The 14,564-nt window shown below is 43.4% G+C and overlaps 1 protein-coding gene across 2 annotated transcripts; it reads left to right on the top strand.

The window, feature by feature from the left end:
• The first annotated feature begins 689 nt into the window (after window positions 1-689).
• Window positions 690-13,671, top strand: BOD1 (biorientation of chromosomes in cell division 1). Of its 2 annotated transcripts, XM_032260377.1 has the most exons (4): window positions 690-1,166; window positions 4,079-4,203; window positions 7,955-8,151; window positions 9,097-13,671. In XM_032260377.1, the coding sequence occupies exons 1-3, from the start codon at window positions 930-932 to the stop codon at window positions 8,148-8,150; spliced, it is 558 nt and encodes a 185-aa protein (XP_032116268.1). In that variant the 5' UTR covers window positions 690-929; the 3' UTR covers window position 8,151; window positions 9,097-13,671. The 2 variants fall into 2 exon arrangements, with proteins under 2 accessions (XP_032116268.1, XP_032116269.1); XM_032260378.1 differs by lacking the exon at window positions 7,955-8,151 and having other exon boundaries at window positions 691-1,166.
• The last annotated feature ends 893 nt before the right edge of the window (window positions 13,672-14,564 follow it).

Genomic DNA, 14,564 nt, shown 5'->3' with positions numbered 1-14,564 from the left:
AAAGTGCATAGCATGACGCCTGGCATTTTAAAATTATTCAATATTGGCTCACTATTATTGGCAATAGTTAATATTTGGGAGGAAACACACACACACACATATATGAGAGATTTAAGGAAAACTTTTATTTTCTTCTTCACACTTTTCTGTTATTTTCCAATTTTCTAAAATGAGTATGCACTTATGCACTGCTATTAAAACCAAAAGGAGGGAAACCCACAAATTTCTGAACAAATAGAAGTTTGACTATTCCACTGTTTCCGGAATGTCCTGGATCATGTTGTTCAAGAAGGAAGTGGGAGTGCAGGCTAAAAGCACGGATTCCTAGGTCCCGACCCATAAATACTGGATCAAAATCTTTAAGAAATAATCCTGGTTATCTATACTTTTAATCAGCTCCACAGATGACTGTTACAATCACGCACTGCTGGGATGTGTTGATGAATGGGAAGTCTGCAGAGTGGGCGGGGAAGGCCCCGCGGTTTGCCGCGCTCATGAGGCCTGTGCCTACAATTCCCATACTGCCCTCGCGAAATCGCAGGGAGCAAGCCTGAGCCCTGTCGGAAGTTGTAGTTTCCTTTGGCCAGGGTGCTGCCTATAAAGAACACCGGAGATGGCTAGAGAAAACTTCCCGCCCCACAATGCAAAGGTCAACGATGACGCCATCTGGGGCGCGCCTAGAATCGAGGAGGGAGTTTCTGCCGCGTCTACCACAACCTGTGCAGCCTCAGAGCTGGCAGTCGCCCCCGCCGCCCCCACCACCGCCCCCGCCGCCATCGCCGCTGCCGCCACCACCACCATCATCTCCGCTGCTGCCTCCGTGGGGCCCTTCCCCTTCACCGCCCCCTTCGCCGCCTCTACACATTCTAGACCTTCTGTCCTGGAGAAGAAGCTATAGTCGGTCTCCTTTGTGGGCCTGGGGCGCAGCCATGGCGGACGGCGGCGGCGGCGGGGGAACGGGCGCGGTGGGCGGCGGCGGAGCGGGCCAGGCCTCTGCCGGGGCAGCGACTGGCGCTACTGGGGCCGGCGGGGGCGGTGGCCCCATCAACCCCGCCTCGCTGCCTCCCGGCGACCCGCAGCTCATCGCCCTCATCGTGGAGCAGCTCAAGAGCCGGGGCCTCTTTGACAGCTTCCGCCGGGACTGCCTGGCCGACGTGGACACAAAGGTAGCTGAGGCCGCCTGGGCTGAGGGGAGCGGGGCTGCACGTGAGGCTGCCGGGTTGCAGCTTTGATTTTCCAAAGTCGAGAGCAAAACAAGATAGGTTTAAAAATCTCAGCAGTGAGGTCCTACACCGCTTGGGGCAGTACGGAGAGCTTTTTGAGCCATGCACACGTGGGTTTCCTTCTTCGTTATTTACTACTAGCTGTGATCTTAACCATTCGCTTTTCCAAACTTGGGGTTTCAATGTGGGTTTTAGAGCCTAGACCCTATCATTCCCAAGCTGGAACTCCTCAGAGCCCCTTAGTAACGAACTTCGAAACCAAGTAGATAAGCAAGAGTGCTTTAGAATTTCCACCTGTTCCGTACTCACCACTGAGAAGCTGACATTAAACACAATGATTTGAACACACAGTCATCACCATTTTATAGCCATTTATTCCTTTTTTCTAGCGCTGTTTTGCAGACTTTAGTGCGCCGTTGAATTAAGGTAAACTGTAGAAACAGCACCCTTATTCTGCACTTCATCGTTGATTAAAGGGGATTTGGAGCCTAGATCCTAATGCCATAGGTCCGTCCCACCGATAAAACGCTTTCATTTTACTTGTCAGGGTGGTTTGGATTCAATGAAATAATGGGTGCTAAGTGTTAGACATACAGTAGTCTCTGGAATGTTGTTTCTCCCTTTTCGAAACTCCACGACTGTGGTTGTAGGTTAAGGAGACTTGTCACTGACTGGACTCCTATAGGGTAGTGATTTCTCCTACCAGAGCCTGTCATGGAAACATTTTGCTTACCTCACAGCAAGACTGAGCTTAGAATTAGACCTTAAGATAGGGTCAAACCTCGTCTGTTTATTTGTTGAACGTTTATTGGCCTACAGTTGCCAAGCTATGTGAGTACAGGAACAAGTAAGTCACTACCCGGTCCTCAAAGCTTAGGATCTGGGATAGAAAACTGACATGTAAACCGGGTAGTAAATACATATGTAGAGAGAGAAAGTGGTATACACTTGTTACTTTTCCAAAATGAAAAGCCCAACTAGAAATGGCCTTGAAACAAAGTAATTTGTTCAATACGTAGACATCCCAGATATGTATTGACAGCTTTCACCCTAGGACAAGTTCTCCATTCATGTTGCTTATATTCCATTTGGTTTTGTGTGGCTTAATCAATGTGTGCCTGTGATTTTAAAACAAAAACGATTACAGTAGCCCACCCCATCCAAGTTTTGCTTACTGCGGTTTCATTTACCCAGTTGTTGCAATATGGAAGTGTTTGTGTTCAGGTAGCCCTTATTTTACTTCGTAGTGGCCCCCAGAGAAATTCATGTGTAGTGTATATAGGGTTTAGTGCTACCTGAGATTTCAGACACCCACTGGGGGTCTTGGAATGTATCCCCTGAGAGGGACTGTACTACTATTTTGAGCGGACCAGTAGTGGTTGGAACCTTCCCATGTACAGCTCCTTAGCTGTTCCTTCTGGGAATTACAGGTTTTAATTCTTGAAGATAATGTTTTTTCAGGCATATCTTATCTGAGACCTTTGTTGCTGTAGCCCAGTGGTTCTCAGAGTGTGGTGCTTGGATTAACAACATCAGCATCACCTGAGAACTTGTTAGAAATGCACATTTTGGGCCCCACTCCAGACTGCTGAAGTATTTAGGGGGAACCAAACAGATGTCTATAATTTACTTTGCAATGCATCCCAAAACAAATAGAACAAACTGATAAGTGAACAGATGATGGGGTAGGTAGTAACACTAAAACGTTATGGGTGGGCTCATGAGTTCCTTTGACTTCATGAACTGAGATTATTCTGTATCACCTGGGTTTGTTACATGTTTTGGTACTGATGTTCACTGTCCTTTGTCCTTTTTCAGTAAACAGTTGGTATCATCTCAAACCAAATGAGTTATTTTTAGTAGAATGTATGGTATCAGGATTTATGCTTACAGGGAACAAAAATCATCCTGCTTTAAGCAAAGGGGAGAATCTGTTGTCTCATGAAATCCATGGAAGGATTGAACAAACTCTGCCAGAGGGTAGGCATGCATTTGGAACCAAATATTCCCCACTTGTTCTATGTCTGTCTTCTCTGTTGCTTCAGAGTGGAGTCATCCATTTGGTTACTATTATCTCTTGATTACATCTTGCAGCTTCTTCCTCTCAAGACAGATGGTCAGCTCCAATTTGGGAAATCCCAGGAAATGTCTGCATTGTCTTAGTATGGCTCAGGCACCCACTCCTGTGGCACCCTCTGCCCTTCACTTGTGAAGAGAGGAAGACATTTACTAGGAAGAAGGCGTTACTAGGCAGATAGCACATGGTATCTGTGAATGTTAGTCCTCTGCCCCCATCTCCTTGCCTTTCTCTTTTCCAGTGGAGTCTTTGAGTTTGCTCTCTCAGTCTTTCAGAAGAGTCCACTCATGGAATTGAGGCCTCCTGGTTCCTTTGTCAACTTCATTTCACTGCCTGTTAGCAAACTTTACCACAGTAATGCTGCATAACAAACTGAATCTCAGCAGCTTGAAACCAGCACTTATTCACATGCTCATGGGGTGGCAGGTCAACCAAAGTTCAGCTGAGCTAGGAGGGCTCAGCTGGTGGCTCGGCTGCAGGCTCCCCAGGTGTGGGTCCACGCTGTGGGTTGACGTCAGGCCTGCTGCATGTAGTTACTTGAAAAGTAGATGGAATAATATAAGTAAAGCACCTGGCATTGTGCCCACCCACCCTAAAGTGGGCACTTGTGTTAACCATTAGTTCATGGCTGCCACACTGCATGGTGATCTTCATGCTCAGTGAAAGCGTATTTAGACTTGACATTAATGTTTCTGTGAAAAGCAATGTTCTGAGTGACTTAAGTTCAAAACTTTGGTGATATAACTTATGACCTTGCCTCCTCTTTTTAACATTTTAGCCAGCTTACCAAAACCTGAGGCAGAAAGTGGATAATTTTGTGTCAACACATCTGGACAAGCAGGAATGGAATCCTACAATGAACAAAAACCAATTGCGAAATGGTCTGAGGCAGAGTGTGGTTCAGTAAGTAAGCAGAATTTAAAGCTTTTGAAAAGGCAGTAATCACAAGTGTGATGCCCAAGAAGGTTGATATCTCTGTATAGTCAAGGTTGATGGGACGTTGTATGAAGTATCACTTGGGAGTTGCAGCAGTCTGCTCCTTTATTACATTTAAGGTTAAAGTAAGCAAAGTACTTTCAATTTCAATTGAAATTGAAATTCCAGTTTCTACAGCCTGTGTAGGCCTCCTGTGTGCACATCTCTACCGGGTGCATTGAAAGACATTCCAAACTGTGAGACATGTTCCCTGCTTTCTGAAGTTTCAGTGTCATCTGAACATATACGTGAGTTTTATACCAAGATATCAGGGCTTGGATCTTGGGCAAGAGGAGTTGGATCTTTATTCTTACAGGTGAATGTGAGTTAAATAAATTCTTTGAGTCCACCGGGGCTGCCACCTCTAAAGTGTAATGGTGGCAGCTTTCAGGAAGGCATGGTCTTAATAACGTGTTGTTACTTCACAGTAACAAACTGAACCTTATTTAATAAAGGTGCTATTGATAGCTTATCTGAGTGACTTTTCACTGTCACTGGGCACAAAAGTGGAGGAGGGTCATGGAATCTGGTCATAACATTCATGAGCTAACAGTTACAGAAATGGGAGAACACATTAGTGATTGCCTGGGGTTAGGGATGGGAGGAGGGGGGTGAGTGTGGCTTGAAAGGGGTAGCACGAGGGGAACTTGCGATGGTGTAGTCAATGGTGCAGTCAAGTATCTGAAATGTGCTTACGTGGAACAACTCATGGTAAAGTTGCACAGAGTTACACAAATGAGTGTATGTGTAACGGAAGTCTCAGTACAGTCTGGATTGGACCAGTGTCATTTTCCTGGTTTTGATATTGCACTGTAGTTACACAAGGTGCTAACATTAGAGGTGGCTGGGTGAAGGTGCGTGTGGAACTCCCTGCATACTTCTTTGCAACTTCCTGTGAATCTGCAGTGATTTTAAGAAGTTTTTTAAAGAAGTTTTACTAGCGTGCTAGTAGTTTCAATATGGCTGAATGCTGGGAAGAAGCCTGATATCCGAAGATGCCCAGTGCCTTATCATTCTGGAGTCAGCACTGAGCACCTTTCCCTTTTTCCAGAAAGCAGACTGGTGGCACCAGGCTCTTTCAGAAAGAAAGGGACAGTAGCTGCCCCTTACTATGCAAGTCTTTATTACATGTCTGGCACTGGTCTTTACATATATCACTCATCCTCACGAATAGCCTGTTTCACAGCTGAAGTTACTTGTGTTTACCCTGTCTTTTAAAGGACTGGCCAGCATATTGAGTAAATCAAAACACTGAACATTTTGAAATATTTGGAAAGTCGCCATAGTTGTGTGAAGGCTGTTTACATTGCTGTTGATTTCCATAATGAGCATGGGTGTCATTCTAGGGACATGCATGTTCTTTTTGCATTTCTTTAGTAGGAACTGTAATTCTGAAAAGTGCACAGAAGTACAGTAAAACAAATAATTAGAACACCCCTTGATCACCACTCAGGCTGAGAAATGGACTCACACCCTCCAAAATGGCCTAGCCCTGGACATACCTTCCCCCACTCAAAAGTCTCCTGACTTTTATGCTAATCATTTCTTTACTTCTCTTCATAGTTTTTACCACCTCTGTGAAGATTTTTTTCATGCTTTTTGATTTGACTTAGAATGTATTTACCCTGAAAACATGAACTTGGCTTTAATACTGGGACATTTCTCCACGATTCTTGCTAGCATTTTGATTTTGAGGCAAAATCTACTGGAGTTTTGAAACGCAGACTTTCTGCTTGCCCCAGGGTGCTGCTCTCCCCAGATGGACACTGCAGGCCTTCAGAGCATTGGCCCACTGGCCTTTTCTGGTCCAGATGCTGTAACCCAGTGCCACCGCCTTGAAGGTTTAACAGGAAATTGGCCTCTATTATTGAACTGAATTATGACGAATAACTCTTTTAACTATACAATATTTGTTCATTCCATCTTCTACTTTAGGCTCCCGACAAGATTTTACGTTTTTCTCAAAAGCTTTAGAACTCTCCAGGAGAGTGAGCTGCACTCTCTTAGTACTTTGTTTTCCCTGATCAGGAGTCTTGGTCAGTTGGGGATGCTTTAACAAAGTGCCGTAGACTAGGTGGCTTGTAAACCACAGAAATTTACTTCTCATCATTCTGGAGGCTGGAAGTCCAAGACCAAGATGCCAGCATGGTCAGGTTCAGGTGATGGCCTTCTTCCAGGCTGCAGTCTGCTACTTGTTCTTCTCATGTGGTGCAAAGAGCTAGCTAACTTTCTGGGGTCCTTTTTGTAAAGGCATAAATTGCATTCATGAAGACTCTGCCCTCATGACCCAATCCCCTCCCAAAGGCCCTACCTCCAAATGCCATCACATTAAAGATTAGATTTCAACATAGGAAGTTTGGGGGGGGGCATTCAGTTCATAATGTCAGGCTTTTACATCTAATAAAGACCCCTGTGAATCTGACTCAGAAAGATTTGATTAAAGTTGGAAAGGTATTGGCTTGTGACTGAGGAGAGGTGGCTTTGCTTTGTAACTGACCCATAGCCTGTTGCTAACTTTGCTGTACTGAACAATGCTCATCGCTTAGGGTGGATACTGTCTAATTCCTGGTCTACCTGAAAATGTGCCCTTCAGTGCTCTAATGGTGGTGTGTTTACATCTAGGCTTCCTGTCGATAAGCTATTAGTTACCGTTGAATCCAGGAAGCACTTTACACATTAATAATCTTTCCCAGTTGAGGGCCTGTTTCTCGTCTTTGTCATGATGTACATTTACTCATGTTTTTCCTTTGCTGTACCCTGACAGACCATTTGCCCGGTTCCTGTCCAGCCTATTTTTACCCAAAGGCTTAAATGGCCACAGAAGTCTCAAGTCTACAGGAAAATAAGTAAAACCTGCCCACATGCTTGTGATGGTATTGGAATATTTCAATCCTTTGAGAACACTTCACTTTGAACCTTATGGGCTGTTTTCCAGACTGTCCAAATATGATTTGTTTCCTGTCACCATCGTTCCCAGTACCCTATCCTAAGTGTTTGAATATAGACATTGATATGCTTTGATTTTTGATCTAGTTCAGAATGGATTGGGGATGTAATTTAACCCCCTAGGAGCTTGGAACTCATTTGTTTCTTGTCTGTTTATTGTTTGCCTCCAAGTTGTCTATTAGGTAACAGGTAGCAGCCGCAGCTGAAGGCCCTGATGAATTGCTGGTGGTGTAAATACTCTCAACCCTGACTGATCTGCCTTGTTTAAGATTTGAGGATTAGTAAACAGGTTGCTGCTGAAGCTACTTCTACTTAGGCTATTAAGAGAATAAATGTTGAAGGAAGTGGAGTCAAATTCTAGGCTCACTGGCTTTGACAGTATGATGAAGCTTTTCAGTGCCACATGTATCAAGTTCTTTCTTGTCATCCTGTCATTTGCTTCTTGTCTTTGGAGCAGCCCACTTAGGCTTTTTTTGATTCCTTTGTACAAGGTTGGGTGATTTTGGTTGAGATTGTGCATTAGGAATAACAGCTGGTAGTTGAGAATTGTCCCTCAAAAGTGAAAATAACAGCTTGAGCTCTATGTGTTAAGTGGATTGCCCTCTAAAAGAACTCCCTAGAAGGGCTGTAGCTTTGAAGGTGGGCATTTTTTGGGCTCCCACATGATATTTATTGAAGCTAAAGATAATCCCCAAGGAACTAAATAACAGAATGATCTGTTTGTCTCCACAAGGTCAGGGATGTTGGAAGCTGGAGTAGACAGGATTATTTCTCAGGTGGTGGATCCAAAACTAAACCACATCTTCAGGCCACAAATAGAACGAGCAATTCATGAGTTCCTGGCAGCCCAGAAAAAAGCAGCTGTGCCAGCACCCCCTCCAGAGCCCGACGGCCAGGACCCACCAGCTCCATCTCAGGACACTTCCTAAGGTCTAGTATCCTGTCTTCTGCCCAGGAGCATGCATTTCTGTCACGTAGATATGTAAAATGGATAGGAATGGGGTAAGCCATAATTGAGGATCATTTAGAAAGAATTTACTACAGATGGTCTTCTACTGTTATGAGTCATTTTTTACTGAGAACTAATTAGTAGCATTTTCCTGTGTCAGTGACTGAGTTTCTGTTCCACTAGAGCTAAACATGTAAGCTCTGAATAGATGCTTTATTAGAAACCAGCTGAGATGATTGGTCTGTGTAAGGGAGATTCAAATGAAAGTCTTATTTTTCTGAAATGCTTAAAGAAGTCTCTCCCCTGGATGTGAGTTAACTTGGGCTTGCAGTTTTATATAAAATCAAGCAGTGCTTTCTGAAGTGGTATTCTAAATGGGATTCAGAGTCTGCTTTGGGTGCGACTGGATTTCCATGGAGTTAGAAGGAGTTTGTTTACCACCATCGATTACTGTGGGATTTTTCTGTTAGTAACACTCTCCCTTTTTTCAATTAAATTTGGAATTACATGTAATTTTAAACAGCTGTAGATGTACAAAAGAATGCTTTTTGCAGATTTTGGGAGACAGTATGAGCAGTGATAAAGTTAACAGTGGACTCTTAGCCATTGTTGCTGACCATTGGGGTAGATTTTATCCCCTCATTCTGATGTTAGTGTTCTCTTTTTAAGACTCTTTGAGATGTCTGTTATTCTTAGTAAGTGAGGTGAATTCACTAGGGCATTTTGAGCGTCAGTGATGAACAATGCAAGAGCATCGGGATTGTTTTTTGTGCTTCTACTGAGAGAAGACCTTGAATCCAATATGGAGTGTAAAACATGCATTTTAAGTTTTTCTTTTTAATTGCAAATTCCTTTAGGAACATAAAAGTAAGTGGATACAGTCTCTCATCAATAAATAACATTTTGATATTATCTTTCCTTTTTAGAATATGCCTGTCACCTTTTGAAAGCTCCATTTTAGGCGAAGAAATGGATTCGGTTACATAAGAGAACAACTTCAGACTGAAGATAGGCCAAGGTCGTCACTGGTCTAAAGATTTCAACCTTGACTATGGGCAGTAAACAGATTGAAAGGGGAGCAAGTTCAGCAGCAGGGAAGTTGACCATGTCACCCCCTGCATTGTGCTGCCATTTGGTCCTCTGTCCAGGGGTGTGACACCAAGTAGACACTACAGAGAGAGAAACACTACAGCAACCCAGGGTTGTCCTGAAACAGACTTTACTTGAACATGGAGACTGCACATGGACTTTAGGGTTTGTGCTCTGGGATAAACAAAAGCTACAGTGAGAGAATAGAACCAATCCCAAAGACGGTTTGAAAGAACAATGACAGTAAAGGTTAACTGGGGGTGGTATTTAACAGTGCTTATTTGATATTGTCTCTCAGAGTTCCCAACTAGATTGTACAAGTCATTAGCATCAGATAGCTTTAAAGTTGTGACCTTCTTGTACATGAATCTTCTAGCCAGTTTCCTTTCCTTTGTCATAGGTAACAAAACATGAAATCCTAGAATATGTGAAAAGTTCAGACATGAGGTATAAGGAAACTCATCTGCAGGCTCTCTGTCCAGAGCTGCTTTCTGTCCTGCGGGGGCTAGTGAGTCTTACGTATGTTGACTTTATTCTCACATTTGTGTTTTTTTTAGGAAAGTGGTCGGTAAATGGCTTATCTTTCATAATAAAATCATTTGATACTCTTACTCTGAAGCTTCAGCTGAACCTTAGACCTCAGGCCTGTGAAGGGCAACTTTTGTCCTCTTGTCTCTATGCCATTTCTGTGCACCACACATGATCTACTGGCAGTGAAGATTGGTACGTATAACTTGGAACTATTCTCTCCGAAACTAGTAGGCGTAGCTAGAAGCTGGCTGTTTCTCTCCTCCCTGAGCCGTTACTGACACCGGTCTTTAGTTGAGGTAGTCCATGGTGTGTGTCAGTATTTGTCAACCTTAAGTGTGCAGAAGTAGCACCTGGGGATCTTGGGAAAATGCATATTCTGATTCAGAAGTTCTGGGGTGGGACTTAAGAGTGAGTGGTTCTGACAAGCTGCCACGTGATGCTGATGCTGCCAGGCCTCAGAACATAACTCTGTGTAATAGGCCTTGGATTAATGTAGCCAAGATTATGTCATACCAAGAGTCTTGGTTCTTGGTTGAGTCTACTACTGTCTATTGCTGCTAATCTGATCATATTTAACCAGTTCAGTTGGTTCCCCGTTAAGACAAATGCTCCACTTCTACCTTTACCATAAATACTCCTAAATTAGGACTGCATTGCCATATTCAGCAAGATGTTTGTTAGCATGTGCCCTCATTTTAAAGCAAGCTGGCCACATGTATAAGGCAGGTGGCAGTTAGAACTGAAATGTCTCTTCCCGCCTGGTAGGTACAGTTCCATTTCAAGCTGCCTTCACAGTTGCAGGAGTCAACAAAGTTCTTAACCCCAGAGAATGGGCCCTCCAGTCCTCTCTACTACTAGGCAGACATGGAGTGTCCAGAATTACATTCCTGTGCTTACAGAAAAGCTGCTCAGACTAGCTGTAGTGTCTTCTCTTCAGGACCACATAGCTCTAATGGGAGGCTCCTTTCCTGTGAGGCATTCTTTTGGGAGGGAGATCTCTGCATAGCTACTTTCTGTTGACCCAGCATCTTGCCTATCCCACACTGACCTCAACTCAGCAACAAAGAGGGCAAAAGCCCACAGAAAGCTTCATCCTTTCTGCTCCCAAATGCTCAATTAACTGCATTTTGTGTATGTTTTTGGCAGACAGTTTTTGGTTCAACTCAGATCTCTTACTTTCCTTTTTCCATTACTAGAGATAGCTTGACCAGTTGATGAGAAACACCCTAATTTTCACAAAATGTTAAATGTGCCAAATATCAGAGTTTCTACGTTTTTTTAATCATTGTGTTATATCCACCAAGAGTCACCTAGATTAGAGATTATTTCATTTGGAAAAAATGGAGGAGAACATGAGATTACAGAAATAACTGGGTATATCACTGCTGTTGGGTGGACAGTGGACTTTTTGGCTCCTAGCTGAGCATCACTGAAAGGGAAGACATGCCTGTGTTGCCTTGGGTAACCATATTCAGATTGGCATATACAAGTGAGTCAAGACAACAGCATTAGATTAGGGGAAAGAAAGCCTCTTCCTCCTTTAGGAACTGGTCAGCAGGTAAACCTCTGCATCCTCAACTGAGTTTTCACTTGGGTTCGTGATGCAGAAACTAGAAAAATTGTGTATGTTCTGAGATCCTGAGGAAGACAAGACCACCAAAAAATCCCACCTCTTAAACACACCTTTGCTTAATTCATTCCGATACAAGAAATGAGCTGTCATGAGCCAGTTAGGCCTCTCTCCCTCTCGTTGGAAAAACCGCTGCTATTTGCAAAAGCCCGGTGGAACACAGAGCTAATACATGAACAAATACTGCCCATACTTGTAAGCTGATTTGCGGTCAGTATCTCAAGAGCCCCATCATGTAAGGTGGGGGTCAGCTGAGGCGAGAAGAAGGCTATCATTTTGAAGCCCAGTTCTTCTTCCTGGGACGGCATCTGTGATTGCTGCTGGAGACCCTTGCTTGTGGGACTTTGCCAGTTACCAACTTAAATGTTTGATATTGCCAACTCATCATCTCAACCCAGTCCTGATTTTTTTAACTTTTGGCTTTTAGTGACGTTTGTGGCTCCTATAGCAAAATTTAAGGAATGGTTTGATCCTCTTTCCATCACTTTGCCTTATCCTCTGTTTACTCATCAGGTGGGTGGAAGGTAGAAGTGTCTATGCATTCTGTGTCACCTTCTAGCACTATGAACTGAATAAGTGCTAACAGATCAATTACAGTAGTGGTTCTGAACATATCCCCAACCAGCAGCATCAGCATCACCCTGGGACTTGTTCAAAATGTGTCCCCCACCCCAGACTCAAGAGATGTGGAGGGCCCCAGCAAGCCCTCCAGGTGGTTCTGATGCACACTAAAAATCACATTTGCTTAGGAAACATTTTAAATCATGCTTGCATGTGTGTCCAACAACTCCTGAAAGGCAAGACTACTATGTCATTTAAAAAAATTCTCCCATTGCAAGTGCCTGGAACAAGACGAGAATTAAATATGGGTGCATACTAGAAGTCTATCCCGGCCTTTCTGACTACCAAATATATGGTGTATTTTCCCTACAAAGATACTCATCCTGCTGCATGGAAGATGATCCCAAAGTACCATCTAGTCACTGCATCCAACCCATGGTTCAGGACATCTGTACAGGAGGAACCAGGCAGCTCCTTTGTTAGACCTAAGAATTAAAATGCAGGTTGCCCAATATCTCACCTGATAAGCAACAGGAACAGTTAGAAAAGGGAAGCATGGGAAGCCTTGTCATTCCTGGCCCATGGCAATTCCAAAATCCCAGTTGGCAGCTGCTGTGAGGTCACTTAACCTAGGCTGGCAGATGTTCCTTGTTTAGGACTTGGTTCCATTCTTTAGCAGGGTCTCCCCATTCCATTGTCCTCTGGCCTCTGGCTTCACCCTCTGCTAGGTTCTTTCATTTCCATTATCCTCCCTTCCCATCCTCCTCTTTGGCCACACCCGAAAGAGACATTCAATACTCTATTAGAGGTTGTGCAGCCTTCTCAATCCTCATCCTCTACAAGATTGGAGACCCAAGGAACATTTTGAGTTTTGAACAGAGACTTCTGGAACTTGGGCTTCTGAAGTTGTTTTGTTTTTGTCAGAATGAGCTTCAAAAATGTAGTAGAAATTTTACCTGATTGATTCCATTCAGTAACGTGGGCCAGAAGCCACAATCAACATTTCCTTTTTTGTGACTCAGTTCTCAAATCTGCTATATTTCTTCACTCCCTTACCCTCATCCTCTCTAGATTTAAACTTTAAGTCTAGATTTAAACCTGTGGTGCTTCTGTGCAAAAAAAAAAAAACCAGACTTTTTTTTTTCCCCTGAGCCGTTTTGTCCAGCTGGAAAGTTTGCGGGGGTGCCACATCCTTCATCTTCACACTGAGACCTTTGTCATGCCACTGTTTTCTGCATTTATTTCTTGTTTGCAGCCGAGTCAGTTTACTTATTCAACATTACAGGCCCTCAAATATCTGGACTGTCCCTCTTTAATTTCTGCTGACAAACTGGAAAACTTGTCTGTAGGCTCATTTCTTTCTTGTAAGGTCTCTCCAAATACAGGCAGCCGCCACTGGCATTCCGCTTTCCACCTCTTCCCTTACAGCCATGGCTTCATTAGGTGTGTGCCCTGCCCTGAGTTGCTGCTGCCCAATACCTACTCCTACTATGTTGGTTTATTTGCATTTTTGCAGCTTGCAACTAAAAAATGCCCTGACCAATTGTCTTGTAGCATTTGTTTGATTTACCCATTAAATGATCCTCCAATTGGTAGATGTTTTCTTCAACTGACAGATCAGGTTTGTACTTCTTGCTGTATTTAAAGTTAAACTTTTTACATGTGAATAATTGAAGGGGCACATGTAGTTTTTTTAAAACATAGACTGTATAAACATTGATATTTACCTGATTTCCCCAATGGTAACGTTTTACACAAAGGTGGTACAATATCACAACCAAGACTGCTTTACTTAAAAATGGATGGCCTCTGCCTTTATTTCTGGCTATTTACACATCAAGATGTCTTTTGTGAGTTTGCCAGTGCAATGATTGAGCCTACTTTTGTGTTAAGGTTGGTAGGAGGTTTTGTTTTGATTTTGCTTTTTTGTGTAACGGTTTGTTCATGCCATATGTAATATATGGCACAAGTATGCCAAGCAATGTGCTTTGCCATCGGACTACAGCAGTGGCTGGGACAGATGTGGCCCTTCTTCTAATAGTGGATATATCTCACTGGTTTCTGTGAAGCAGAGGGACATGGTGTTTGAAATGTCAAAATCCCACAGAGCAGACAGGAAGATCAAGGAAGAAATTCATTGAATTTATCAACAAAGGCAAGAACAGTTTGAATGGAGAGCTGGGGCTACTGCAAGGTGGCAGTGGGCTGAAGGGTATGAGAGAGAAGGGGAAGAGGAGGGGTCCCTCTGGCAATTTGATTATTGTGAAAGCTGTCAGAGTCAAAATGGAGTCACTTATGTTAAAAAAACCCATATACATAGAGTTGGGGAAGGCCATGAAAAGGGAAAGGTTCTCATGCAGGAATGCCTGATAACAAAAAACTATCACAAGACTGCAAAAACCACAGCCTTGCACGAAGGCCACTGCAGCCTTATACACAAATTCTTCTGTGAGGACATGTGCCCGGCAACTGCCTGTCCCACCTTGGACTGATGCCACCCTTGTTATTGATCCTTGTTATTGTAGCCAAGGATAATTATCTCAATGATGTAATCCTCTCCTATTTTCTTTAAAAACCTTTTTC

The sequence above is a fragment of the Sapajus apella genome, unplaced genomic scaffold, assembly GCF_009761245.1.
Source record: "Sapajus apella isolate SASKATOON/1434 unplaced genomic scaffold, GSC_monkey_1.0 scaffold117, whole genome shotgun sequence".
Lineage (NCBI taxonomy): Eukaryota > Metazoa > Chordata > Mammalia > Primates > Cebidae > Sapajus > Sapajus apella.
The sequence above is the reverse complement of the archived record's forward strand: the minus strand, read 5'-3'. Positions and strand labels throughout refer to the sequence as shown.